This window comes from Phyllopteryx taeniolatus, chromosome 2 (assembly GCF_024500385.1).
Source record: "Phyllopteryx taeniolatus isolate TA_2022b chromosome 2, UOR_Ptae_1.2, whole genome shotgun sequence".
Classification (NCBI taxonomy): Eukaryota; Metazoa; Chordata; class Actinopteri; order Syngnathiformes; family Syngnathidae; genus Phyllopteryx; species Phyllopteryx taeniolatus.
In genome coordinates this window covers 12,874,328-12,902,150 of record NC_084503.1, presented here as the reverse complement: position 1 = coordinate 12,902,150, position 27,823 = coordinate 12,874,328, and the positions used below count along the sequence as shown (strand labels likewise).

At 41.8% G+C, this 27,823-nt stretch overlaps 1 protein-coding gene across 2 annotated transcripts; it reads left to right on the top strand.

Moving 5' to 3' along the window:
* Positions 1–113: 113 nt before the first annotated feature.
* On the top strand, positions 114–24,000 carry LOC133471658 (uncharacterized). Of its 2 annotated transcripts, XM_061761406.1 has the most exons (15): positions 114–248; positions 2,927–3,090; positions 5,463–5,653; positions 5,808–5,912; positions 6,070–6,208; positions 8,504–8,654; positions 10,584–10,716; positions 12,698–12,850; positions 13,329–13,366; positions 13,446–13,475; positions 13,591–13,757; positions 13,859–14,313; positions 16,129–16,219; positions 20,811–21,066; positions 21,453–24,000. In XM_061761406.1, exons 2-15 carry the CDS (start codon positions 2,959–2,961, stop codon positions 21,524–21,526), a joined length of 2,115 nt encoding a protein of 704 aa, XP_061617390.1. In that variant the 5' UTR covers positions 114–248; positions 2,927–2,958; the 3' UTR covers positions 21,527–24,000. The 2 variants fall into 2 exon arrangements, 1 of the variants encoding a protein (XP_061617390.1); XR_009786295.1 differs by lacking the exon at positions 21,453–24,000 and having other exon boundaries at positions 13,859–14,008; positions 20,811–20,949.
* Positions 24,001–27,823: the final 3,823 nt, after the last annotated feature.

Genomic DNA, 27,823 nt, shown 5'->3' with positions numbered 1-27,823 from the left:
TACCAACAATTTTCAGACTCACACTGCATCAACTTCAGGTTATCAGTTTTGTAAGCGCTCCCCCCTGACATGCACCCTTTGTCATGCCTCTTTGATTGCATATGGTCCAGCCTGTTTAACTTCATTCTCTATCGACCCAAATTTTTGCTTAACTCCGCCTTTTGTTAAGACCGATATAGAAAGAGTGTTTACTTCTTCACTGATGCCAGGTGAGACTTCATGACGTGCAACGTTGAAGCTTATGAAAGGTAATGATTTATTTAACTTATTAAATCAATTGGCCTGCTGTTGATTATAGTTCCTGATTTTGTGGAGATTCCAGTGGGAGGCATAGTTGTTTTTGAGATAAGTAAAATATTGCAAGTATAATCTAAATAGAGCATTGCTAGATTCCTTTGAAAAAAGAATAAAAACAATAAACAAGTACAACCCCAATTCCAATGAAGTTGGGACGTTGTGTTAAACATAAACATAAACAGAATACAATGATTTGCAAATCATGTTCAACCTATAGTTAATTGAATGCACTACAAAGACAAGATATTTAATGTTCAAACTGATAAACTTGATTGTTTTTAGCAAATAATCATTAAGTTAGAATTGTATGGCTGCAACACGTTCCAAAAAAGATGGACAGGGTCATGTTTGCCACTGTGTTACATCACCTTTTCTTTTAACTACATTCAACAACATTGGAATTGGGGTTGTAATATGTGTAACTAATATTATGCAGTAATTGAACACAATTTGCTTTATTTCACTTTCCCTGTAATGATAAATTGACACAATACAATTATTCCATAATTAATCTCTCAGTTTGAAATAGCTCAAACCAGTTTAACAACATTTATTGAACTCTGTTATGGGGAGGTTTTAAATCTACATATACCTATTGAACAACAACACATTATTGGCAAAATCACGGGCAGAGGTCCAACACACATCCAGCTGCTAAAAGGGTGGCTTACACTCTTAAATGCCTTTTTAACAGCTCCTTAGTTACCTGTTTTACTGCTATTTGTTATATGTGTGCTTTGGGCTGCTTGACGAATGTAACAAAATACCAACTTGTCACGCATCTACAAGATGGGCAAGTTCCTCTTCATCTCTTACTTCCAAAAGACTCCACTTTAACCACCACCTCATAAAGTATGCTATTGACTTATTATGTGAGTTGAAAACACTCAATATGAGACACTTTTATGCTTTTATACCATCCAGCCATTCGCTTTCTCTACGACTTATCCTGTCCAGGGGATCATCAATCGGTTGTCTTATCACAGGGCAATTGTAATCAGAATCAGAATCATCTTTATTTGCCAAGTATGTCCAAATAACACACAAGGAATTTGTCTCCGGTAGTCGGAGCTGCTCTAGTACGACAACAGACAGTCAATTGACAGAGAACACTTTTGAGACATAAAGACATTGATAAAAAAAAAAAACACTCACTGAGCAGTAAAGGGTTGCTAGTTATCTGGTAATGCCGGTACATATTTTTTTTCCGACAATTGTGCAAAAAGATGCAGAGTCCTCTAGCACTTAGAGCAGTTCGAATGACTAATATTGCAATAGTCCGGTGCAACGACCATTGTGCAAAGGGGCGCCGAGACTTCAAGGAGTGTAATTTGCTCATTTAGAGTGAATCAATGTCCCAAAGAGGGACAATCTCCATCTTTTTTCCCCCTTTTTTTGAACCAATACTGTACGGTGAATGAGTGGTTACCACATCTACCTCACAATTCAGAGGTTTTCTCATCTGCCCTTGAGACTGACTAGTGACCAGTCCAGTTCGTTCTCCGCCTCTCGCCCCAAGTAAACTGGGATATGCTTTCGATTACCTACAACCCTAATGAGAATAAGCTGTATAGAGAGTGGATTTTTTGTTTTGTTTTAACCATTTAAGGGATCAACAATCACTCAGGTGACATTGACTTTCATTCATATCACATATAATTTAATCTTCGTGCTCTAACCCTGGTGGCAATGCTAGCACATAGCACTCAGAACCTGTTGAGTTTCAGAATTCACATCAATAGACACAACTGAACAAGCTCCTATGTGCTTCTCCTCACGTAGCACAAAACTCTCGGTCTGCTACATTTTGCACAATTTTGTACCGTCATACGGTGGTTATTTGATGACGTGAGAAATTGCATACATAGCGCCTGAGTTCCAGAAGTACCGGTTCCTGCCTTCTAGTCTTGTCTTTCATCACCACACTATAATTTCTTGTGCATTTTTCAGGAGAATTGTCACACCACTTATCCGGTTAAATGACAACCTTTTTTCAAAATGTTAGCTACCCCTTTAAATCATCCTGTCGTCATTGTTGTCAGTGCCTAACCCAATCCGGGTTTGAGGCGAACCCTGTTTGGGTGATGTGCTGCCACTTTTCTGGGTCTCTGGCGGTGCTCCAGAGCACCCTTGCGCTGTTGAAATTGGGTTGACAAAGTATTGAAATATGTTTTCCTTTGGGCGGCACAGTGGACGACTGGTTAGCACATCTGCCTCCCAGTTCTGAGGACCGGGGTTCAAATCCCGGCCCCGCCTGTGTGGAGTTTGCATGTTCTCCCCGGGCCTGCGTGGGTTTTCTCCGGGCACTCCGGTTCCCTCCCACATCCCAAAAACATGCAGGGTAGGTTAATTGAAGACTCTAAATTGCCCTTAGGTGTGAATGTGTGCGCAAATGGTTCTTTGTTTCTATGTGCCCTGCGATTGGCTGGCGACCAGTCCAGGGTGTACTCCCCCTCTCGCCCGAAGATTGCTGCAACAGGCTCCATCACGCCCGTGACCCTTGTGCGGGTAAGCGGAACGGAAGATGAATGAATGAATGTTTTGCTTTGACGTCTTTGTGCCTCCTTTCCTGTATCATCCAGTAATGGATTCTGACTGGTAAAACATCTGCTCTTTCTGTTTTCCAAAGGTCTCAAAATGCTGTATGAATAAGGAGCTGAGATGGTTGACAGACTGACATTGGCAATCGTGGTGCAGAGCCTGGCTCTCCTCTGGATAGGGCCAGCCTGTGAGGCCTCTTCCCTGGGGCTCACAGTCCATGCTGTGCCCCTGCAAAGTGATGGAGGGCAATCGGTGGGCAACATTTTCTCTAACTTTATGTAGGCTGTAGCTGCTATTCAGCCATGAATTGGCCTTCTTATTATGCTGATGGTTATGCCATCTTGTACAACTCTTTTTCCCCCAAAAAATGACAGTATTTCAATTCAACCAAGGCTGATCCGAATTCTAAATTAAAACGTTTTCTGTAGCATAGTGGCAAGTTAAGAATCCTTCCTGGCTCACACTTTTACATCATAAAATGTATAATATTGGCAATGACTGCCAGTTTCCCTTTCTTGAGCAATAAATACATAAAATCAACTTGTTAGTGAAATATGGGCCATTATGATCCACAGTCACTTTAAGCTTTTGGCCGGGAGACGCCTCAATAGCAGCTCAGGCCAAGCAATCACATACCATTGCACTCGTTCTCTCGCTCTCTCATGAGCACAACAGCTATAGCACCGCGAAATTGTCTTCAATCGCTATTTTAATATGCTCATTTATTATGCGGTCATTGATTGAAGTGGTTCCAACATGTCACAATGACCATCCACCCCTTTCAAAGTCCAGCCTTGCATATCAAGTCTGCAAGCAGTGCCCAACAAAGTCTGCCTCTGTCACACAATGTCAATGGTCACAAAAGGCCACCACGAACCCTACAGAAATCCCTGTGTCATCTTAAAGGCATTTGTGATGCAATCAATACAAAATTGAGCTGAGAAAACCCGTTTATATATGCCGAAATTAATCTGCAAGCACCTACCTCATGTGGGATGACATGGCTGTCTTCTTTCCTCAATGAGGCATTTAAAAAGCCAGTCTATTAAAGTGTTTCACTATCACTATTTTCACTCTTTATTGTCTAAATTCAACATTCATACTTTCAATAATAGCAAAAAATACACCGCAGAATACAAAGTAGTTCAACGAGGACATGTCCTCGCCTTCTACACCTGATGTCAATCTGTGACAGGCTGACACGTCCAAAATGTGGGTAGGCCAAAATCTGTCTGAAAATCAAATATTTCCTCAGAAAACAAAACTAAAATTACAACTGAGTCTATCTTGGTGGATTTTTTTATCTGCAGACGACATTTGAAAGTCGAGAACTATGGAACAAATGCCAATGTTCACAAGATTAGCTTGGTCCTTTAAGTGAGTTGAACAGGTCTGGAGGTAATCAGGTTTGAGTGTGGTCAGTCAAAATAAACTCAGATTTTTTTTTTTTTTTTAATTTGATTCGCTCGCTCACCACAGTTAATTCCTGATTGAAAAAGGGGGGGAATTCTTTTTTCACACATGGTCAGGTAGCTTCGTATTGGGTATTTTTATTTTTTTTAACTATTCTATACTATTTAAACTATGCTCATAAAATCATTTAAAAACTGAATGTTATGTTTACTTGGGTTATCTGTCTGATAGATTTCTTTGATGATAAAACTATGCAAAAAAAAAATTTAAAAACTAATAATTTGAGAAAGGGGAAAAAACTTTTGATCGCACTGTTGTACTGTTTGAAGAGAAGTTTTGAAGAGTTTTATTTTTACTTTTGAAGTATATTTTTGTAGAACGTATTGGTTGAACTGGTACGGTGAAAGACTGGTTAGCACATCTGCCTCACAGTTCTGAAGACCGGGGTTCAAATCCTGGCCCCGCCTGTGTGGAGCCTGCATGTTCTCCCCGTGCCTGCATGGGTTTTCTCCGGGCACTCCGGTTTCCTCCCATATCCCAAAAACATGCATGGTAGGTTGATTGAAGACTCTAAATTGCCAATAGGTGTGCATGTGAGTGCGAATGGTTGTTTGTTTATATGTGCCCTCCAATTGGTTGGCGACCAGTTAGGGGTGTACCCCGCCTCTCGCCCGAAGATAGCTGGGATAGGCTACAGCACCCCCGCGACCCTAGTGAGGAGAAGCGGTACGGAAAATGGATGGATGGATGGTTATTGGTTGAACTTTGGAGGATCCTATATCTGTATTTCAATCTCGGACTTTTCATCTGGAAATACCTCTTTGTTTGATTTTTCTTTGATCAAAATTTACAAGACAGCCTCAACTTCCATAGCCACACTTGACTAGAATGGAATTCAGTAGCATGCAGTCCTTTGCCAATGGTCTATAATTTAGGGTCATGTATTATCAATCTGTCACTGTCATATGGATCCACACAAAAAAATATATGATTTTTTTTTCCCCCTTCCACAGTTTTTAGGGAATCATTTATGCAGTTTAGTGTGTGTGTGTGTGTGTTTTTCTGTTCTAATAAATCAATTACACTGAATATATAAACCTTTGGGGAATGCTTCATACAGTTCTTGAATACAGAAAATCACTGACTTCAAGCTAAATGAACACACAAATACTTGGGGAAAGCTGACATTTGTTCTCTTCTAATGTTTGCAGGTGAGAGCTCATTTTACTGTAATTGCATCCAATCCATGCCCCCCATTATCTGGCCTGTGTACCGAAGGGGTCAACTGTACACTTCACAAAGCGTACTTCCCCTTCAGTGGCATAAAACCCGACTCAGGCTGGTGTGTTCGTCAGTGGGAGCAAGTGGTCCCCAGTCACTACAATAGCACCATCCGTTTGAAGTACGAACGAGACCTCATTCAGTTGATTCAAATTGTTGCCGCCTTTTTCTTTGTAGTATAATAGCATGAATAAGAATGCTATCTTATATGTTCCTATATTTTAATTGTTGTTATTGACATTTTCACCACTTTGAGTCTGGCTTTTTCCTTTTAGCTCCAGAACCACATTTCACATATTAATGAAGGCGGGGCCACATGCACGTGCAAACAATGGGAAATTCAATCACCCTGCTTATGTTGCACTGCCTCCTCCAATAAGGTAATGTGTATACACACACACACACGCATCAGGAATGGCGCTAAAAGTACCTGACGTACCTGTTTTAAGTGATAATCTCAAATGAAACTTTTCTACGTTACTTGCAATACTGTATTTGTGAATATTGCAATGACATGCTTTTGACTTATGGGAGCAGGGCACGTGAGAACTGCCCTCACCGCATCCAACTGTCAGTGAAAGACCTGGATGGAGACAAGGTGCGATGCCGTTTCGCTATGGAAGAACAAGGGGAGTGTCTCGACTGTACTCCACACTCTTTTATAGAGTTGCACAAGGTCAGTGTGACTTAAATCTTAAACCCAGCACACATTTTCCGAGATGAAAAAAGGATTAATGTACAGTCCGCCACTATTTTTGTTGTTTTAATTACCTTAAATAAGAGTGTATTATTTGAACAAAATAGTCGTTCAGATACTTTGTCTGATAGTTTTCAGGATTATACCAAAAAATACAAAGAAATGACCATAAGTGTTTGTAGAGAGTTGGTTGAATGGGCCAAGGAAGAGGCCATTCAATTTTGGTGAATACCTGATAAGTGGATAAAGATACTTTATTTTCCCTCTATTGAGAGTCTGGCATTAACATTACAACACACAAGTAAACAAACTATGCAATTCACTTTATTATTATTGTTTATTTGATTTGATTTACTCATGCTAACAGTTTGGCCTTGGTGTTGGTTTTGGGCTCTGCTGAGTGACAGTCCAGTTATTGCATACAGTATATGGTAGTTGTAACATTGCTAATACAATAAAATATATAGGTGACTGAAAGCTTTTACGCAGTACTGTATATTTATTCTATGTCTGAAACAAGAAATAAAGTATAGTATGCAGCTCTGTATGGGTCTCGGCACCGAGCACTTACATACCTGTAGGTACAAATGTATTCTATATTGAAACATAGTGTAGTTGTTAATAAAAATGTGCACAGTGACCAAGGGCGGGTTGGCAATTGGGAATTTCTGGACAACTCCCGGACGGTCGCTCCATTCCAGGTCGACCTGCCCAACCATCTTTTTTTAATAGGATAATTCCTATATAATTTCCAATACACTTTTAACAAAACATAATTGCAGCTTAGTATTCAACAAATGGCAGCACGGTGGCCGACTGGTTAGCACATCAGCCTCACAGTTCTGAGGACCGGGGTTCAAATCCCGGCCCCGCCTGTGTGGAGATTGCATGTTCTCCCCGTGCCTGCGTGGGTTTTCTCCGGGTACTCCGGTTTCCTCCCACATCCCAAAAACATGCACGGTAGGTTAATTGACGACTCCGTTGTCCGTAGGTGTGAATGTGAGTGCGAATGATTGTTTGTTTATATGTGTCCTGCGATTGGCTGGCGACCACTTCAGGGTGTACCACGCCTCCTGCCCGATGATAGCTGGGATAGCCTCCTAGTGAGGAGAAGCGGTATGGAAGATGATATATATATGATATTCAACAAATACAAGACGACTTATAAGGTAGCCTTATGTCAACAAAGCCGTGCACGAGCCAAGCCGAGTGTCCCGGCCACCGGCCACCGGCCAGAGTACCGGTATAGATTATAGCCTGCAAGCTGCAGCATGTTTAGGATTCGTGACTTTGTCGGACCCTTGCTGTTTTGCTAAGTGCGGTGCGACCAGCAATTGTTGTTCAGCAGCAGACAACCCCGAAGCGGGTCGTCTTCGCCCCCCTACCACCACACCAGACGTGAACCAAAATGTGCAAAGCTGACAGATCTTTTCAGGGGAGGAAGGATCCAGCAGCACAACTACAAGTGGGCACAGTTGGAAAATGGCAAAATATTAGACCCAGCAGACCATGCATTTGTTATGCAAATGATTTGGTATACAAAATAGTTAAATACTTCAGTCCTTATGTATTGCAAGCATCATTGATTCTTGTTGTTGCTCACCATCAGAAAATGATCAGGTCTCTGCGACCTGACTTTGTGATTTATACTTTAAGCAATTAAGGGATACTTACAGTACATATAATTTGATATGTGAACAAATGAGGGGGATTACTCTGATATAAAAAAAGCATAAACCCTCCAGCAGAGTATGCATGTGTGTGTGTGTGGGTGGATGGATGGAAGGATGGATGGATTGCCTTTGTGTATTAAGAACATAACTCTTGTTATGATGATTATTATTATTATGCAGTGTATACAGCAAAAATGATGAGACCTAAAATCATGGTCAATGCTCATTGGTTGGTATTCAGGGCTTCATTGCAAGGCAGGAGAAACAAAAACGATTGGGTCTTCCGTTATCCGCACTAGGAGCCTCTCCATCTTAATTCGCGGGCTGAATTTTGGACCCAGTACGTTCCTGATAGTGACTTTCTGAACACCCTGTATAGTATATGTACAGCTCTAAGTGTTAATACCATAATTCAAAGTTACTCTGTTACAGCCCAGTACGGTATACAAAGTATACAGACAGTAAAGTCTTATATAGGATGGGATATAGTATAGTGCGATAGTGGGATACAATACAGCGATTTTCATGAGGTGACTAAACATGGTCAACGTTGGTCATCTGTCTTTTTCAACCGCTGTACACCATATCTCCAATTCGCTAGGATGCATGCATGTTGGCATTCACTGGAAACGCACCAGTTGGGCAGTATTCCATCTACCTGATGGCAGAGGACTACATCCCTACCCCCAAAGTGGGCCAAGTCCGTGAGAGCCAACCCATCAGCTCCGTGCCTGTGCAGCTGTCTCTCTCTGGTGAGTCTGAAAACAGAATTGATTGTTACTTTGGAGATACAGTAAATCTTAAAGTGCCCCAAAACGTAAATCCTTGTTTTGTTTCCAAATACATGAAATATGTTTGAAGTGTTGAAAACATGGGCAAAGACTGAGAACAATATACATCCTCAAAACTGCTGTGTTAAAAATTACCCAAAATGGGTTATTTGGGAGCGGCACGGTGGATCACCTGACTTTGGTGTGGGCAGCGTGGGTTCAGTTCCCACTCAGTGACTTGTGTGAATGTGAGTACGAATGGTTGTCCGTGTCTATATGTGCCCTGCGACTGACTGGCGACCAGTTCTGGGTGTAGTCCGCCTTTCGCCCCAAAGTCTGCTGGGATAGGCTCCAGCGCCCTGCGACCCTAACCAGGATTGGCAGTGTTGAAAATGTCATTTTCGTGTTTTGTTTCTAAATTAACTCCAACTTTCCTGGCTCCCTCTGTGACGTCACGCCGGTCTAAACATCATCGCACGTACTGTAGCAAGGTCACACTGTTTCTTCTGGAAAAGTATTTTCGAGTTAGCATTAATAACATATTGAATAAAATAGCTATTAAATTATTAAACCAAACAAGAAAATATCGTCCATTGTTTTATTTCATCTGCAAAGGACATGTGAGCATGAACTTTCAAATACATACATAACGATGAGTTCATCCTTACATCACAGCAAGTTGAGATCACTTAACATTTGATGCACTTCCTGGCATGTGAAAGATGACAGTCTAAATGAACTCCCAAACCTGGGTACATGGAAACCCATCAACCGTGCCCAAAAGGGATGGGTGCTCTAAGACAGCCCCCCAAGCAAAAGAATGAAGTGATACCCTGTGGTTGCTGTGGCCAGGCACTGCACCAGCTTTGTTCCAGGCTGAAGAAGAAAACAGAAAGTAAAAAGGAAGTTGATATAACATGTAGGTCTGTCACAAGTATTTTGTCATTGTCGTTTCCAAAAATAGTAGATCTGTAACTGACGCAATGTAATATATAATAAATATGTGTCAGTCGTTTTTAGTATACTGTATTTCACCTGTTTTCCCCTGTGCAATTTCAGATTACAAAGCCTAAAATGGAAACAGAAAGGTCATTTTTTTATTCACGAGGTGTGTGGAGGGCTGCGGTCAGAAAGTTTGAATGATGACAGTTGGCAGTTATACTGTCAAGAACGCAGTATTACGTTCATATTTCATATAACAAAATTGCAAAACGCTCGTATCTAATGTGTCATTGTTCTAGATATATAAGGATTGACTTTTCTCATCTTGTTTGATCTGATCGACTCTGATTCTCAATAAATATCCATTATAATACTAAGAAACCCCACTGTTAAACAGTAAAACTGTTCCGGCATGAAAGAGATGCAGATCCTCCATTCTGCTTGGACTAACAGCCGAACAGGCCAAAAGTAAATAAATTCAATCATTCATTGAATTTAAAAAAGGAAGAAATCCACTGGCGGAAAATGTCTTCTCCCATATAGAAATAAATAAATAAATAAAAACACCATGGGGAACGGGCTTCGCCTATAGGTTTTTGTTTTCTTTTTTCTTTTCCTGGCCGAAATGGGTTTCCTTACCATTCAGTGCAATTCCACGCGCTGAGCTTTTCCATCCCAAGGTCGTCCATCTTTTCAGAAGGGATACATACATACTTAGGGCAACAAAACATCCATTCATTGTCTGGCTTGTTAACGTTGCTCTTTTCTGCGGTGTGTCGAATTTACAAGACATTTTTTAGCCTGTTTCAGGGCTGTGTTAATGCTGTGACTGTGGCTTATTTTAGTCCAGTTTGTCTTTCTGTTTATACAGAGAACGCTATTAAGACACATCTCTTGGCTACTTTTGTTGTCCATATACCCGTTTTATATATAGTGTACTGTAAGTAGTGTGCTTCTATTCACCTCCAGTGGAGCAGTCATATTCCAGCTGTACAGATGAGCCTGTGGCGACAGGAAAGACCCCCAAAGAGCGTACAACATTTCATGTCCTGCCATTCGAGGAGGTGAAATTTGAGGCTGAATTCATTTCCCGAAAAGAGGGGTATGCCTTTTACAATCCTTATTTCTGTTTTATTTGCAAATTTTATTTTTTGCATCAGAGGTCCACAGCAGTGCAACATACCACTGAATGGGGAAGTCTTTTTATTTCTACACAGTTCTTTATCAATACATTCCATACACTACTAATTTTCCATAGTTTAATATCATTGCTAAATTTGTCATATTAACAACACATTTTGCATAATACAATTATTCCGGCTTTGTTGTTAAAATATGCGAAAGGCTGTTTTCTGCCAAAGTGCTCAATGCCAGATGACACACTACAATCCTAGAACAGCGGAATCTCTTACACCGTCCTTGTAAAGGGGAGCCAGTTCAATATTTCCTTCCACGTTGAAGTCCCTTACTTTTGTCAGTTTATATGTAGGGCTAAAAATATATATTGTATCAAGTAATGTACTGATTACCAACCGCTGTTGCAGTGTAGTGGTGCAGGCAGCGTGGGTTCAGTTCCCACTCAGTGATGGTGTGAATGGTTGTCCCGTATATACAGTATGCCCTGCAAATGACTGGCACCCTCTTTAGCGTGTGGTCACTCTTTTGCCCGAAATCAGCTGGGATAGGCTCCAGCAACCCGCAAACAAACTTGACACAAGATAGGCTGCATTGAAAATGGATGGATGAATTGTTCGGCCCATCACTCGGTAGTGACAGGCAGGCAAAACAAGGTCCAATTAACCCATGCAAACCCATAGAAAACAAAGTCTGGACACTCTTTGAACTCACTGCACTGCTCCGCATTGATTAGCACCATGCCACATGGTTTATGGACGCCATGTTTTTTTCTTTTCCCATTGCATTAGCCTCAGACAGTTTTTGGCTTTTTTAAGTGGATATTATGGTCACTGATGGTGTAGTGGTACACTCACCTGACTTTGGTGCAGGCAGCGTGGGTTCAGTTATCACTCAGTGACGGCGTGAATGTGAGTGCGAATGGTTGTCCGTGTTTATATATGCCCTGCGACTGACTGGCGACCAGTTCAGGGCGTAGTCCGCCTTTCACCCGAAGTCAGCTGGTATAGGCTCCAGCGTCCCGCGACCCTAACCAGGATAAGCGGCGTTGAAAATGGATGGATGGAAGTGGATCTTTGGCAATTTTATGGCAAAGTGATTGGTTGTGTAGCCGTAAGCTGTTCCACTCATGCTGGACAAGCCATGCGGATGCATTGTTTCCCGAAAACCCCAAAATGACGAAGCCTTTGGGAGATAAACTCTATATTACTCAAACAAAATCTAGCATTATTACATTAAAGAGATGAATAATGAATTTATATTGTGGTAAAAACAATCTTCATTTTTAAACAGGGGTGCTCACTAACGGCCCTTTCTGATGGCCTTGGTAAATTTAGTTTTTTATATATATGGAAAGAAAGAGAAAACATCCATTATATATCGTAAATTTTGGAAATTCTCAATTGCGTCACATTGTATTACATAGTGACATGTCAAGTGAGGTGAAAAATGACAATATGGTGTGGTGGTTTTTTTTGTGGTGTGCTGTGAGGTCTTTCTGATGTAAAATATATGCTTTGGCTCAAAGGTAGAGAAACACCGATAATGTATTGCGCTTCAAAGGCAGTGACATAGTTTGTGAACCATGAAAGAGAAACATCATTTATACAGTTGTCCCAAAGCAGCCATTTTAGATTGTCTACAAGCAAGGTCTTAAAATGTCATTGTCAGAATCTTTCAGTCAAAAGAAGGCCTAAAGGTCAGAATCTTCTCTGTCAAGGCCTGTCAAAGGCCTCACTCACCCTTATAGCTATGCACAATATGACACAGTGGGTGGTGGTGGTGGGGGTGGGGGGTTATCTACGACATTTTGACAAAGCACTTCATCTGTTCAATGTCATTGATGGCGCATATGAAAAATCTTATTGGGTTACACATTGTTTGTGTTGTTTGAGCAGCAATGCAATCACAGGAAAATAATTTCACAATGGTCCCCACGATTCTTGCAGTGTTTCAGAAATAGCAGTTGTCGGCCAACCTGGGCTCATTAAGTATGGCTTCGCTTCAACTGGTGCCCTGTCACAACTTTCCATGTCCTGGGTCCGTGGGGAAAACACTCTCACCCATCTTTTTCCTATCTGTTTTGTTGCCAATTCCATGAGGTAAGTAAACTTCACTGATGAGTGACAATTCACTGGTGCGCACCAGCAGGGAGAGAAGGAAGACCAAGTTCCTTCCTTAAACGATGTATTCTGACCATGTCCTACTAGATAGTGTTTGCACGTATGACTTATCTATAAAATTTTGATAAAAAAATAAATGTTATCACAACACGCAATATAGTATGTGTACTATATTAATGTTTGTCCAGCAATAATATTATAATAATTATATTGAATTATATTTTAAAAAAAGAAGTCTGAACAACACAGTTGAGTGTGGGATGGATCTTACACAATATATTTATGTCAATCAGATACATTCTGCTTAATTTGAACAGAAGTCTATAAAGAGTGATAGATGTAAACACACTATATACACACAAACATACTAGTGAAGCGTAGAAACACTGAAACAATCGGTCAGCGGCCAGTTCATTGCATGATTAATAAGAGGGATCTCATCTGCACATCTGTCCAGTTTTCAGTCCGAGCCTCGATGTGTGTGGCTGTACCAAAGTAAGGCAATTATTTTTATCTTATTTTTATTTACAGTATATCAATGTATATTGAAACTTGCTTCTCTTCATCATTCCAGGAGAAGTGAGGATTCTTCCTAATGGAACAGGTTATGAGAATTCCCCCGCCCCCCCGCCCCCCCTTTTTTTTTTTTGGGTTGAATTGTTGTAATGCTGCCATTTGTTTGTGAGTGAGCCTAAGAATGTGGTGTTGTCTGCCTCCAGAATTGATTTGTAATAAGACAGCGATGACACTGGTCCTTCCTCTTGGCTCACTGAGCAACATCAACCTGACTGAGCTGCAGCTCAACAGCCCCACATGTCCTGTGACCTTCAACGACACTCATCTCACTGCACACGTTGCGTTAGATGGCTGTGGGACCAAAACTGTGGTAATAGGCTGAAGTGGTTCATTTTTTTACTTTTTATTCTATCTCACTTTATTCTGTTGAGTTTCGAACCAGAGACATCCTCATCCTCTCCTGTTTTCCAGCACGCTGGCAGAGAGCTGGTTTTCACCAACACCTTGAAAAGTGTCCGTCCTTACTCCATGATCACACGTCAGCCCTCCCTCATCCTCCCATTGGCCTGCCGCATCCCTGCAGTCCAAGCCAGGGGCCCAAATTTCAACGTCACTGTGCCCGTAACAGTCTTTTTTAATTCCGATGTTTGGCTAGAATTTCACTTGCCAGGGGAGGGACCGTTTGCAGAATATACATACCATCCACAATTCAGACCCCTTGGTCTTATGCCAGGACCAATGCGGCGGGATTCAGCACCAGTGCGTCATATCCGTGCTCTCCAAGGGGGGCTGGGGTCCAGGATCAAAGAGCTGGACCTCCATTTGCTTTCCAACACCACTCTGAAGCGAGCTGAGCTTAGTGTCAAACGTTGTGTGGAGTCTGCCAGTGAAAACTTTGCTGAAAGCCTCATCATTATGGACAACGGGTCAGTAACCTGACTTCAATCAACTATAACTTAATAGAATAGAATAGAATAGAACTTTGTCATTGTCGCATGAACAATATTAGTTAGGCATCTCACAATTTGCAGCATTGATGTAAAAAAACAAAAAGAAATATAAGCAAACAACTATCAAAAGACACTTATTTACAGAACTAAAAATTCTTCACATTAGGGAGGATGACCATATTACTGTATACTGTATGTGATCTAGACCACTGGTGTCAAACTCAAGGCCCAGAGGCCAAATCTGGCCGACAAGTCATTTTATGTGGCCCGCGAAAGCAAATGATCTGTGTGAACTTTGATGATTCTTTCTCAAATTCTCATATATAATAAACGGTATCGTTGAGATATTGCAACCATTTTCTGCTTACAGTAACTTGAACAATAGTTGAACAAACTATTATCCTTGACTTCGGATTTCAAAACTAGGTATCCATCAATTTGTTGTGTGTATGTAATAATATTATGAGGTGACAAAACATTTATATGGTTTCACAGTCAACGGCCCTCTCGGGGAAACGGTGACTACAGCGTGAAAAATGAGTTTGACACACCTGCTCTAGACTTTAATGTCCTGTGGCGTTTTCAAGATCAAAGTGGAGAGAAAAGTGAGAGTCCGGGGTGGGAGGAGTCCTTTATGATTCCACAGGCTTTCCTTAGAATTATGTCAGTGTAGGTATCCCTGAGGGTGAGTCGTGTGCATCCAAATATCCCACTCTGCTGTTTTCACCACCTGTTGCAGGTCCCTCCTGTCCTTCACAGGAGGCTCTCCATGGTGGATTTATAAAAGTTTATCAGCAGGTGTTGGGGGAGCTGGGCTTTGTGTAGTTTCCCGAGGAAGTCCACTCTTTGACATGCTTTCTTCACCTGATGGGAGATGTTGGTCGACCAGGTGAGATCTGCCGAGATGTGGACTCCAAGAACTTTGCAGCTTTCCACCCTCTCCACCATCCCTCCATACATATAGAGAGCGGTGTGGTTAGTGCTCTTTGATTTCTGAGCGTCCATGATCATCTCCTTTCTCTTGGCTGTATTGTGGTCCAGGTTGTTGATTTCATACCAGATGGCAGACCTCCTCCCAGTAGGCTGACTCATCGTTGTCCCTTATCAGTTCCACAAGGGTGGTGCCATCAGCAAATTTGATGATGGTGTTTTTGGGGTGAATGGTATAACAGTCATATATAAGTCGAAAGTAGAGGAGAGGGTTGAGGACAGACCCCTGAGGCGTCTCTGTGTTCAGGATGAGAGTAGAGTAGGTTTACAACGTTCAGTGCTGGTCCAAATGCTACGTGAGCGACAACTTAAAATAACATTTGATTAATTGGGGGTTGGCATGCGGTTGCGCACTTCGCACATGCCAATTTCTGCCATTGGTAGTTTGGCTCATACCTGGTGCTGCTGCAGATGCATGTGGGCGTCGTCCCGCTCCAGAAGGACAGGATAGGTGTAGGTCAAAGCGGGTGAAGAACTGGTTCAGGGTTTCCGATGAGGTACACTGTTGGGTGTCGTGCTGCTGTCCTTGTAGCTGGTAAGTTATTTGATCCCCTGCCACGTTCCTGGTGTTGCCCCTGTTAAAAGACATCATCGCATTCCCTTGCTCCTAACCAAGTTCCACAACTCGCCATTGATCCACCGTGTCTGGTTAGGGAAAACTTTGATGATCTTTGTTATGGTCACACGCAATATTTCATACAGTACAGTTAACACATTCAGTACTTGATAAATTGTGTGTATCTGTGTGGGGTGCTGATATGAAACATTTCCTATAAATTCTGTCACGATTTATCTTTTCAGATGCACAGCTGTCAACACAACAAAAGAGATTAGAGCAACAAGCAATGCAAGAATCTATCGCCTTGATGTGACCAACCTGGTAGAAAATACGGTCTGTACTTGTTTTTCAGCTGCACTTTTTCTTTCTGTTCTTTAAGCATATGCTGTGTAGATATAGAAACGCTCTTGACCTATATTGTTTTTTTTTGGGGGGGGGGGGGAATGTGGTTTTCTGTATTGGAAAAAACCTGTACGTTTTTTTTCCCTTTTAAACGACCTTATTTATAACATTCTCATCTGCCAGTTATCAGACAGGCCAACGTCTTTATCAATAAAGTGCCATAACACACACACACACACACACACACACACACACACACACATTCATACTGTGGTGTCTCGGTTCACCCACTAGGGGCATTATGGAGAGGAATGTCTAGATTTCGGGATGCGGGGAAAAAAGAGAACATTTTGCGGTGTGGAAGAAGTAGTTAGCATTGGGGGATGCTAACAGATGTGTGCTAACTGAAAAATATGGCAAGTCAAAGGAATTACAAACATGTTTGTTGAAATTAAAACACATATACCCCTCCATATAAAGTTTGTTGTGTGTAAATACATTGCACTATATCCGAGTGTTGATACAATTGATAGATTACCTTTTTAAACGATTTTAGTCATCTGGAAAGCTAACTAGCCAAGCACAAATCGACTTATACATCGATATAATTAATTAATGGTTACACCCCTAATTTTTGGTATGTCTGCATGAATAATGTACTCATGACTTTGAGCCATTTAATAATACTTTACTCGCAGTTGCCATTCCATCTGAGCATCAAAATATAGTGAATTGTATTAACTTTTGAGATGACGGTTTCATTAAAGGTAGAAGTTCCACAAATAATGTCAGACGTCTATTAAATTTAATAATTATGTCTCTCAACTTTAAACACTATTATTTAGCCAACCAATTACAATACCTCATCAAATGAGGAGCATCATTCTTGGCTAGAATTGGAACAGATTGACTGCAACAACATCAAACTCTCAAAACTCCCATTTTTTTCTACAAATCTTAAATGTCATAAGAACCCAATAATCGCATTCACCTTAACGGCTTGGTGGAAAAGTCTCGAAGCTACAGAATCTCAATTAACTCCCAGTATGCTCTCCCCAATCTGGCACAATCCAGATTTCGAAATTAACAACATACCCCTTAATTTTCACATATGGGAACAACTTGGAATACACCACCTACAACAACTATTTAACAATACTATTTTTATGACACGTTATGAACTGTTCTAAGAATTTCAAATAATAGGTGGAAAATTCATTCAATACAATAAATGAAAATCAGCAATAAATAAAAGAATACCAACACTTCAGGTTACCCTTGAACTGCCAGTTTGTTAAGCAAATAGTGAAGCTTCTCCCACAAAGGAATAAAATCTCAAAAGTTTATAAATTAATGTCATGCACTAAATCAATGCACTTACTAATCACTAAATGGGAGGAAGCCCTTTCTCTGTCTGCTCACCACAACTAGTGGATACAGATATGTAATAATACGTTTAGGATGACAAAAAATAAAAATGTATACAATATAAAGTGGTCCATAGAACACACTTTACTCAATACACTATGCATAAAATGGGCTTCTGTTCATGTAACATATGCACGCAATGCACAAAAAATACCCCAGACACCTATTGTCATGCTATATGGGAATGCACACCAATTCAATGCTTTTGGACTTTGGTTATGCAGAAAGTCTCATATATTTTGAACTGCAGGATTCCACTTTCCCCAAGATTGTGCATACTTGGTGACATAATCATAATCGACTTCCCAAATAAATATTCACAATCAATTCTTGTTGTGTTAGCGCCCGCTAAGAAAACAATTTTATTAAACTGGAAAATTAAACAATCTTAATATTAATCACTGGTTAAATCTCATCATTACGGAAGCGTATTGCATGAAAAAAAATATCTGCGGAACCAAAAAAAATCTACTACATAATTAAACAGCTCAAACTGGCCACCCTTCTTCAACATGCTGAATCTAGATCATTGATTCCTCTGCCTGGGTAGAGTGCCATTTCACAATAACAATACTATACTGTAAATTTAAAAGTAAACTTTTGTATTCTTTGTTGTTGTGACTTTATTTTTATTTCTTACTTTATTTCCTTTTTCTCTTTAAAACAAAGAGAAAGATAAAAGTACAATTAAAACAGCCTACAGTGCAAGAAATATCATTTTAAAGTGGAAATGCTCTGAAAAGCTAAAAAAAAGAGTTTTTAACCTGGACTTAAAAACATTCACACTTGGGGCTCATATCACTTCTTTTGACAACTTATTCCATTTGTGTGCAGCATAATAACTAAATGCTGCTTCACCATGTGTGCTTTGGACTCTGTGCTGTGCTACAGTATTTGACCTGAGTCTGTGATCTCCAAGCCCTACTTGGTTTATATTTCATTCGCATTTCTTTCATGGATTCAGGACCTAAACCATTTAATTATTTATAGACCAGGAGCAGAACTTTAGAATCCATTCTAAAGCTGACTAGAAGCCAGAGTAGAGACTTTAGAATTGGAGTAATATGCTCTGACCTCTTTGTTTTGGTCAGAACCCGAGCTGCAGAATTCTGAATGAGCTGCAGCTCTTTAATGCTCTTTTGGGGGAGTCCAGTCAGAAGACCATTACAATAGCAAAGTCTACTTTTGAGATAAAAGCATGGATGAGCTTCTCCTGGTCTGCTTGGCATGTGCAAGCCTTCACTCTGGATATGTTCTTCAGATGGTAGAAGGCACTTTTAGTAATTGATTTGTTATAACTGTTGAAAGTCAGGTCGGAATCTATCAGTATCAGATTTGGTCTTTGACTTGAGTCACTCAGGTATTTAGTAGCAGCAATCTGCTTTTCTTTATTGCCAAAAACAATTATCTCTGTTTTGTTGTGGTTTAATTGAAGAAGGTTGTGGCTCAGATTTAGACAGTGACACAACACCTCAATTGAACTATAGTCATCTGGGGACACTGCTAGACATAATAATTGTGTGTCTTCTGCATAGCTATGATAGTCAAAATTAAAATTCTAAAGAATTTGACCCAAGGGTAGCATATACAGGCTGAACAGGAGCGGTCCAAGAACTGACCCTTGAGGGACCCCATAGGTCATTGCTTTAGACCGATTTGCATGATGAAAGGACACGTGCGTGGATTGGGGATCTCCCCTTCCTGACCCTGTGCTTGCGGTCCCGGTGTCTGTGGGGGTAGGACTTTCTTTACTCCTTCCCGACCTCTGAGGGGAGGGTGGGGTGAGTGGTGGGGGATTACCTGGCGGGCCACCCGGCGTGCATTGGTGGTCGATTCGCCCATGTTCCGTGGGTGCTCAGGTGGTGCCAGCCTTGGTCCCCGGTTCCGACTGCTGGTGGAGAGTGTTGGGGCCCCCCTGTCGCTCATCGGGCCTGCTTCCTCCTCTTCTCTCCGGGCAGATGGCGTTGGGTTCCTGCGGCCCGGGGCACCTCGGTGTGGCTGGTGGACAACCCTGGATCCCTTGGCGTGGGAGGTATCCCGTCCACCGGGCCACTCTCAGGTGGACTCGACCCCACCTCTCGATTGGGTGGGGTGGGTTCCTCAGCCCCCGCGGTGCAGGCACAGCAATTACAGGACACTTCTGATGGTTATTCTGCATGCAAAACAGTGTCAATTAACTTGCATGTGTCTGCAGACACACACCCCTGGGACTTATTCGCTGGGTGTGGGGCCACTCACTCATTGGGACAAATAAGTTATAACTATGAGAATTTCTTGGGTATCCCCTCACTTACACTCTGGTCCTACAGATGTTTATAATTTACAAAGCCACTCCCACCACACTCAGTTGTACAGCCAGGTCCACGACCCCTGTCCTGCATGCTTCCCCTCCTGTTCCTGTCCTGTCCTATATTGTCCTGTCCTTCCCTCACATAGTGTAGCACTACTGCCTCATAAAACACTTGAATCCAATGTGTCATTGTAGAAGTTATATAATGCTTTACTTTCCTCATCGTGTTTACAGCTAGAGCTTTGTCTTTTGTCTTCTTTTCCTCTATTACTTAGATACCTTTTCACTCTCTCTCCTTTGTTTTTTTTCTGTTCCCTTTAAAAACTTTGTTCTGTTCGACTGAACGACTGTAAATCTCAATAAATATCCATCAGAATACAAAGAAACCACAGTGGCAGCTTAAAAAGTCCAATGTGACACAGTAAAACTGTTCCGGCAAAAAAGGGATACATAGCTTCCTTTCTGCTTGACCAAACAGGACAAAAAAAATAAAATTCAGATGAAGTTAATCAAACTTCAGGGGTTTTTTTTCATGTTTTTTTTTGTTTGTTTTTGTTTTTTGTTTTGTTTAGAAACAGCATTAACCAATAACATTAGCTTGAGTCTCATCAAGCTCGATGTATTGTATTCTTTATTTTATGAAAAAATGAACTATTCAATAAAAACAATTGCATTTTAAATAAAAAAGGAATTGGAAGAAGTATGCACTTAGATTTATCCTGTTATTGTATCAATTATAAATATATACCAACACTGAATATTTATAAATGAATGTTTTACAATAGAGCCTAAGGTAATTTATTTTAAAAATGTTGAGATCCCACCTCTCCCCTGACCCATACCCTTTTCTATCGTGTCACACAGATGTATGCCGAGTGTGAGGTCGATTTGTGCATCCCCTTCCTTCCCTCTCAGACGTGCGCGACTCAGTGCAACAAGGGCTTGGTAAATAGAGCGGCTACCATTATGTTGAGCAAGACCTTCACCGTCAGGTCGGGACCTGTTAGTCTTGTGGCAACCACACCAGTTCCATCTACAAGTGTCGTCACAGATGCAGCAGGACAAAATGAAGGTCCTGCAATTGCTACTACAGTTGAAGCAGTCACCATCACCTCAAGTGGTAAGATGCATCCTCAAAACACGCCTCAGATTTAGTAGTTAGCACCTCTGCCTCAAAGTCGAAAGGTCCTGGGTTTTAATCTCGAATCAGGCCCTCCTTTGTGGAGCTTGTATGTTCTCCCCGTGCTAAATTGTCCATAGGTGTGAATGTGAGTGTGAATGATGATGTCGATGTCTATGTCCCCTGCGACTGGTCAAACATTTGGGAGTGAGTGTACCTCACCTCTCGTCCATAGTCTGCTGCAATAAGATCCAGCTCACTTGCCTCCCTAATGAGGAAAAGCACTTTAGAAAATGGATGGATTAAAATATTCTTGAATGTGACCTTGGAGGTGTATGACCCTGGCCAGTGTCTAACATCAATATTTCCTCTTTCATCTGTTGCAGCTCCAGAACAGACCTCTTTCATGGCAGTTGGAATTACTTTTAATATGATCTGTTTTTATGTCATTATTCGCTAAAGTTTTTTCATCTTTGTTGAAAAATGAACATAGTCTCTGTCTGTCAAAAGGAATGATGAATGATGTTTGATGTTTGTTTTCATCCATGATATATTTGTATGAGGGGAAGTTTGCAACATCTCAACTTTTAATATTAACTGCATATTTCTTCAACATGTCTTTATTCGCTAAAGGTCTTTCATCATCTTTGTTGAAAAATGAATGTAGTCCCTGTCTGTCAAAAGGAATGATGTAGTTGTACTGGAGCTGTTTTCGATTTTGTCAATATCAAGAAATACATTCTATTTAGTTACTTTTTTATGTTTCTAGAAGAGTTTGATGTTTGTTGACACCCATGACATTTGTGTGAGGGGAAGATTGCAGCATCTAAATTTTTCAGATATGTATTTACAAACCACAATTTCAATGAAGTTGGGACATTGTATAAAACCTAAATAAATCAATACAACGATTTCCAAATCATATTCAATTGAATACACTACAAAGACAAGATATTTAATGTTCAAACTGATCAACTTGATTGTTATTTTGCAAATATTCACTCATTTTGAATTTGATGCCTGTAACATGTTCCAAAAAAGCTGGAACTGGGGTATGTTTACCATTGTGTTACATCACCTTTCCTTCCACCAACACTCAATATGCATTTGGAAACTGAGGATACACATTTTCTAAGCTTTGTAGGTGGAATTCTTTCCCATTCTTGTTTCAAGTCCAACTTCAGTCGCTCAACTGTCTGGGGTCAACATTGTCATATGTTGTGCTTTATAATGCGCCACACATTGTCACCTGGCATTGTCTTGCTGAAATGAGCAGGGCTGTCCCTGAAAAAGACATTGCTTGCATGGCAGCCTATGTTTACCAAAACCTGTATGTACCTTTCAGCATTAATGGTGCCTTCACACAGATGTACAGGTTACCCATGTCATGGCCACTAACAACCCCCCATACTATCACAGATGCTGGCTTTTCAACTTTGCACTGCTAACAATCTGGATGGTCCTTTTCCTCTATGGCAACGACAAGGACACGACGTCCATGCTTTCCAGAAACCATTTGAAATGTTGACTAGTCAGACCACAGCACACTTTTCCACTTTGCGTCAGTCCATCTCAGATGAGCTCAGACCCAGAGAAGCTTGCTGCATTTCTGGGTGTTGTTGATGTATGGCTTTCGCTTTGCATGGTAGAGTTTCATCTTGCATTTGTAGATGTAGCGACAAACTGTGTTCAATGACAATGGTTTTCTGAAGTATTCCTGAGCTCACGTGGCAATATCTTTTACACAATGATGCCGATTTTCAATGCAGTGCCGCCTGAGGGATTGAAGGTCACGAGAATTCACTGTTGGTTTTTGGCCTTGCTGCTTTGATGCAGAGATTTCTCCAGATTCTCTGAATCTTTTGATAATATTATGGACCATGAGAAAATCCCTAAATTTCTAGCAATTTTACATTGAGAAACGTTGTTCTTAAACTGTTGGACTATTTGCTCACGCAGTTAGTTGTTCACACAGTGGTGAATCTGAACTGAGCCTTTCGGGAATGCTCCTTGAAACCCAGTCATGACACTCACCTGTTTCCAGTTAACCTGTTCACCTGTGGAATGTTCCAAACAGGTATTTTTGAGCATTTCTCAACTTTCCCAGTCTTTTGTTGCCTCTGCCCCAGCTTGTTTGGAACTTGTTACAACCATCAAATTCAAAATGAGAGAATATTTGCCAAAAAAAACAATAACTTTTATCAGTTTGAACATTAAATATCTTGTCTTTGTAGTGTCTTCAATTGAATATAGGTTGAAAAGGATTTGCAAACGATTCTATTTTTTATTTACGTTTTACACGTCCCAACTTTATTGGAATTGGGCTTTGTATATTAATAAGCGGTGGCCGACTGGTTAGAGCGTCAGCCTCACAGTTCTGAGGACTGGGGTTCAATCCCCGGCCCCGCCTGTGTGGAGTTTGCATGTTCTCCCCGTGCCTGCGTGGGTTTTGTCCGGGCACTCCGGTTTCCTCCCACATCCCAAAAACATGCATTAATTGGAGACTCTAAATTGCCCGTAGGGATGACTGTGAGTGCGAATGGTTGTTTGTTTCTATGTGCCCTGCGATTGGCTGGCAACCAGTTCAGGGTGTACCCCGCCTCCTGCCCGATGACAGCTGGGATAGGCTCCAGCATGCCCGCGACCCTAGTGAGGAGAAGCGGCTCAGAAAATGGATGGATGGATATTAATAAGCAAGACAAGAACAATGCAATATGACAAACAAATCTCAATGTTATATTTGACTCAACTCTCTCCTTCCAAAAGCACATTAAGAATATTAACAAAACAGTTTTTTATTCGGCCCATCCTATCCGCTAATGATGCAGAGATCATAGTCCATGCATTTGATTACGTCTTGCCTCGATTATTGTAACGTGCTGGTCTCTGGTCTTCCCACGTCTTGTATTAAAAGCCTGCACTTAGTACAACTTGCTTTGACTCCTGTTCCATTTAAGATGTGATTTTAAGGTTCTGTTACTTACTCATAAAATATTACACGGGTTACCACCCTCTTATCTAGGTGACTTAGTTGTACCATATTTTCCATCCCAAAACCTACGGTCGTAAAACCCTGGACTTTTGGTGACTCAGAGAGCCAGAAAGAAGTCTGCAGGCTCGAGAACAGATGTTTGAGCTGCTACCTCAGTAGAAATGTTTAAATCCCGACTTATTTTTACTCATTGGCATTTAGTTAAAGTACACGTAGGCCTATTTCACTGCCACTTGTCCTATCCCCTCCCCCCTCCTCTCCTGCTCGGAGAGTGGGCTAGGTGACGACGACCGAATCTGAGGCTGTTTCTGTATTGATTTCACACTGGGACGAGAGCTTCCTTTGACCTCATGATTCTAATTTGCTCTGACATGCACTGTGAGCTGTAAGGTCTTATATAGACAGGTTTGTGGCTTTCGTAATCAAGTCCAATCAGTATAATCAAACACAGGTGGACTCAAAAGAAGGTGTAGAACCATCTTAAAGATGAGCAGAAGAAATGGACAGCACCCAAATTAAATATATGAGTGTCACAGCAAAGGGTATGAATACTTATGGCTGTGATATTTCAGTTTTTATTTTTTAATAAATCTGCAAAAATTTCAACAATTAAGTTTTTTTTTTTTGACAATATGGGGTGCTGTGTGTACATTAATGAGGGGGGGATTAACTTAAATGATTTTTAAAAACATGGCTGCCATATTACAAAGAGTAAAAAATTTAAGGGGGTCCGAAAACTTTCCGTACCCACTGTACAAACACCTGGGGACCATCTGAGGTTCTCCAGCACAGAGGTGACCCTGAAGAAGTGCCATCACAGGATGTACTGTATCTACTGAGGAAGCTGAACTCATCTCTGTCAACAACAAGATCCTACTGAAATAATTAAAAGTATAAATATAGTATAATCCTATTTATTTACACCGGGCGAGGAAATGCAATAACTAACCAAGAGAAACAGAGGACAGAAAAGGGCAGGACAGGATGTGGGAAAATGAGCAAGGCAGTGCTACTGTCGAGCGGTGCGGTGGGATTCTTTTTTAGTGTTTAAATACCTGTAAGAACCTGTGAGTTGATATGTTAGTATAACCTGTGTTGTTATAAGTGATTCCACCACAAGTAATTAAAATCTATAGTGTTTCTATCGAACTTATAAGTGAATGAGCACCATATCACATGCATGCTAGTCAACTGGTGTACGGACTTGCTGAGCTGGCACATTGAGGAACGGCAAGGTCCTCGAGGTGGCATGGGAGTTCGTCCCACAGGTCTACATGTGTTTTGTGGACTAGGAGAAGGCGTTCGACCGTGTAACTGGGGTAGTCCTCTGGGGGGTGCTTCAGGAGTATAGGATACCGAACCCCCTGATGCAGGCTGTTCAGTCCCTGTACGACAAGTGTCAGAGTTTGGTCCGCATCGCGAGCAGTAAGTCGGATTTGTTTCCGGTAAGGGTTGGACTCCGCCAATTGAGGCTGCCCTTTGTCACCAATTCTGTTCATAACTTTTATGGACAGAATTGCTAGGCGCAGCCTAGGTGTAGAGGGGGTCCGGTTTGGTGGCCTGAGTATTGCATCTCTGCTTTTTGCAGATGATGTGGTTCTGTTGCTTCATCAAGCCGTGATCTGCAACTCTCACTGGTGCGCTTCACAGCCCATTGTGAAGCGGTTGGGATGAAAATCAGCACCTCGAAATCTGAGACCATGTTCCTCAGTTGGAAAAGGGTGGAGTGCCCTCTCCGGGTCAGGGATGAGATCCTGCAGGAAGAGTTCAAGAATCTTGGGGTCTTGTTCACGAGTGAGGGAAGAATGGAACAAAAAATCGACAGGCTGCAGTGCAGCAGTGATGCAGACTTTGTATCATTCCTTTGTGGTGAATAAGGAGCTAAACCGAAAGGCAAAGCTCTCAATTTACTGGTTGATCTACATTCCTATCCTCACCTATGGTCACGAGCTGTGGGTCATGACTGAAAGAACGAGATCCCGGATACAAGCGGCCGAAATGAGTTTCCTCCGCAGGGTGCCTGGGCTCTCCCTTAAAGATAGGGTGAGAACCTCGGTCATCCGGGAGGGGCTCAGAGTAGAGTCACTGCTCCTACGCATTTAGAGGAGCCAGATGAGCTGGTTCGGGCATCTGAATAGGATGCCTCCTGGATGCCTCCCTGGTGAGGTGTTCTGGGCATGTCCCAATGGGAGGAGACCCCGGGGACGACCCAGGACACGCTGGAGAGACTGTGTCTACCGGCTAGTCTGGGAACGCCTCGGGGTCTCCCTGGAAGAGCTGGATGGAGTGGCTGGGGAGAGAGAAGTCTGGGCTTCCATGCTTAATCTACTGCCCCGCGAGCCGACCTCAGATAAGCGGAAGAAAGTGGATGGATGGCTGGATGGATGGATGTGAACATTACAACTGTGCAAGAGTGGTTATGAATTCTGCTAAGGGCCAGTGGATTGATTCCTCCAAACACCCTTACAAAGATCCATCCATCCATTTTCTGAGCCGCTTCTCCTCAATAGGGTCGCGGGCGTGCTGGAGCCTATCCCAGCTGTCATCGGGCAGGAGGCGGGGTACACCCTGAACTGGTTGCCAGCCAATCGCAGGGCACATACAAACAAACAACCATTCGCACTCACAGTCACACCTACGGGCAATTTAGTGTCTCCAATTAATGCATGTTTTTGGGATGTGGGAGGAAACCGGAGTGCTCGGAGAAAACCCACGCAGGCACAGGGAGAACATGCAAACTCCACACAGGCGGGGCCGGGGATTGAACCCGGGTCCTCAGAACTGTGAGGCTGACGCTCTAACCAGTCGTCCACCATGCCGCCCTTACAAAGATCAAAAAAATTATTTCTGATTGATACTGTCAAATAATTCTTAATTTAAAAATGTTTATTATTATGGTACTGGAAGTGATTAATGAAGAGTATAGGGATGGTATGGAGGGGGAACTGCTGTATGCAGATGACTTGGCATTGATGGCTGAGAGTAAAGAGCTCCAACAAGAGTGGCTGTCCTGGCAAATGTATGATATCAATGAGAAGGTAAAGGAGATCAGAATGAGGGGTTACGCATAAGTCATGAGGAAGGAGGAAGATGACCCTGTTAGGGAGGCTATGAATCTGCAAAAAGAAGGCTGACCCTGCTGTAAAAAGATCATGCTGGTGACCTGCAGGGCAGCAGCAACATCTAGCAGTATCACAGCAGACAGTCTGAGCTGGGATTTGAACCACCAATCCTTTGATCATTAGATATGTTCAACCAACAGAGCCATAGCCACCCAGCAAAGCTCGCATGCTGCTGTTACGCTGCTGGTGAGAACAGTAACACCAGTGCCACCACCTACCATCGGCAGCAGCAGCATGCCACTTGCTGGGTGGTTGTTGCTCAGTTGGTAGCGTGGTTCATCCAGTAACCAAAGGGTTGGTAGTTTGAATTTCTTTGAATCTCTGCTGGTGAAGTGTCACTGTCCAAGACACAACCCTAACACAACCCTTTCTTCCACTGGGCCTGGAAGTGCCCTGCGAAAAAAAACGCAATCCGCAAGGTGCATTAAGACAGCTATGAAAAGATGTGTACTGGTCACCAGCAAGACTAGCAGTAAAAACATAACAAAAACAGCATATGCTGGCAAGCACCTTGTTAGTCTATGCAGTTTGTGTGCGTGTTTTTTTGTTTTGCAGGGAAAGAAGACATGGAAAGATAATGGAAAGATCAGGATTTGCTCCACTTCAAAGAGCGAAAAGGTGTAAAACAGAAAGAAAGAAGTTT

Excerpts from the sequence above, each read along its gene's own strand:
- LOC133471658 (XM_061761406.1), top strand. The coding sequence starts at position 2,959 with ATGGTTGACAGACTGACATTGGCAATCGTGGTGCAGAGCCTGGCTCTC. Across the intron at positions 10,717-12,697 it reads TTCATTTCCCGAAAAGAGGG|TGTTTCAGAAATAGCAGTTG; the intron begins GTATGCCTTTTA and ends CGATTCTTGCAG. Across the intron at positions 21,067-21,452 it reads AGTCACCATCACCTCAAGTG|CTCCAGAACAGACCTCTTTC; the intron begins GTAAGATGCATC and ends CATCTGTTGCAG.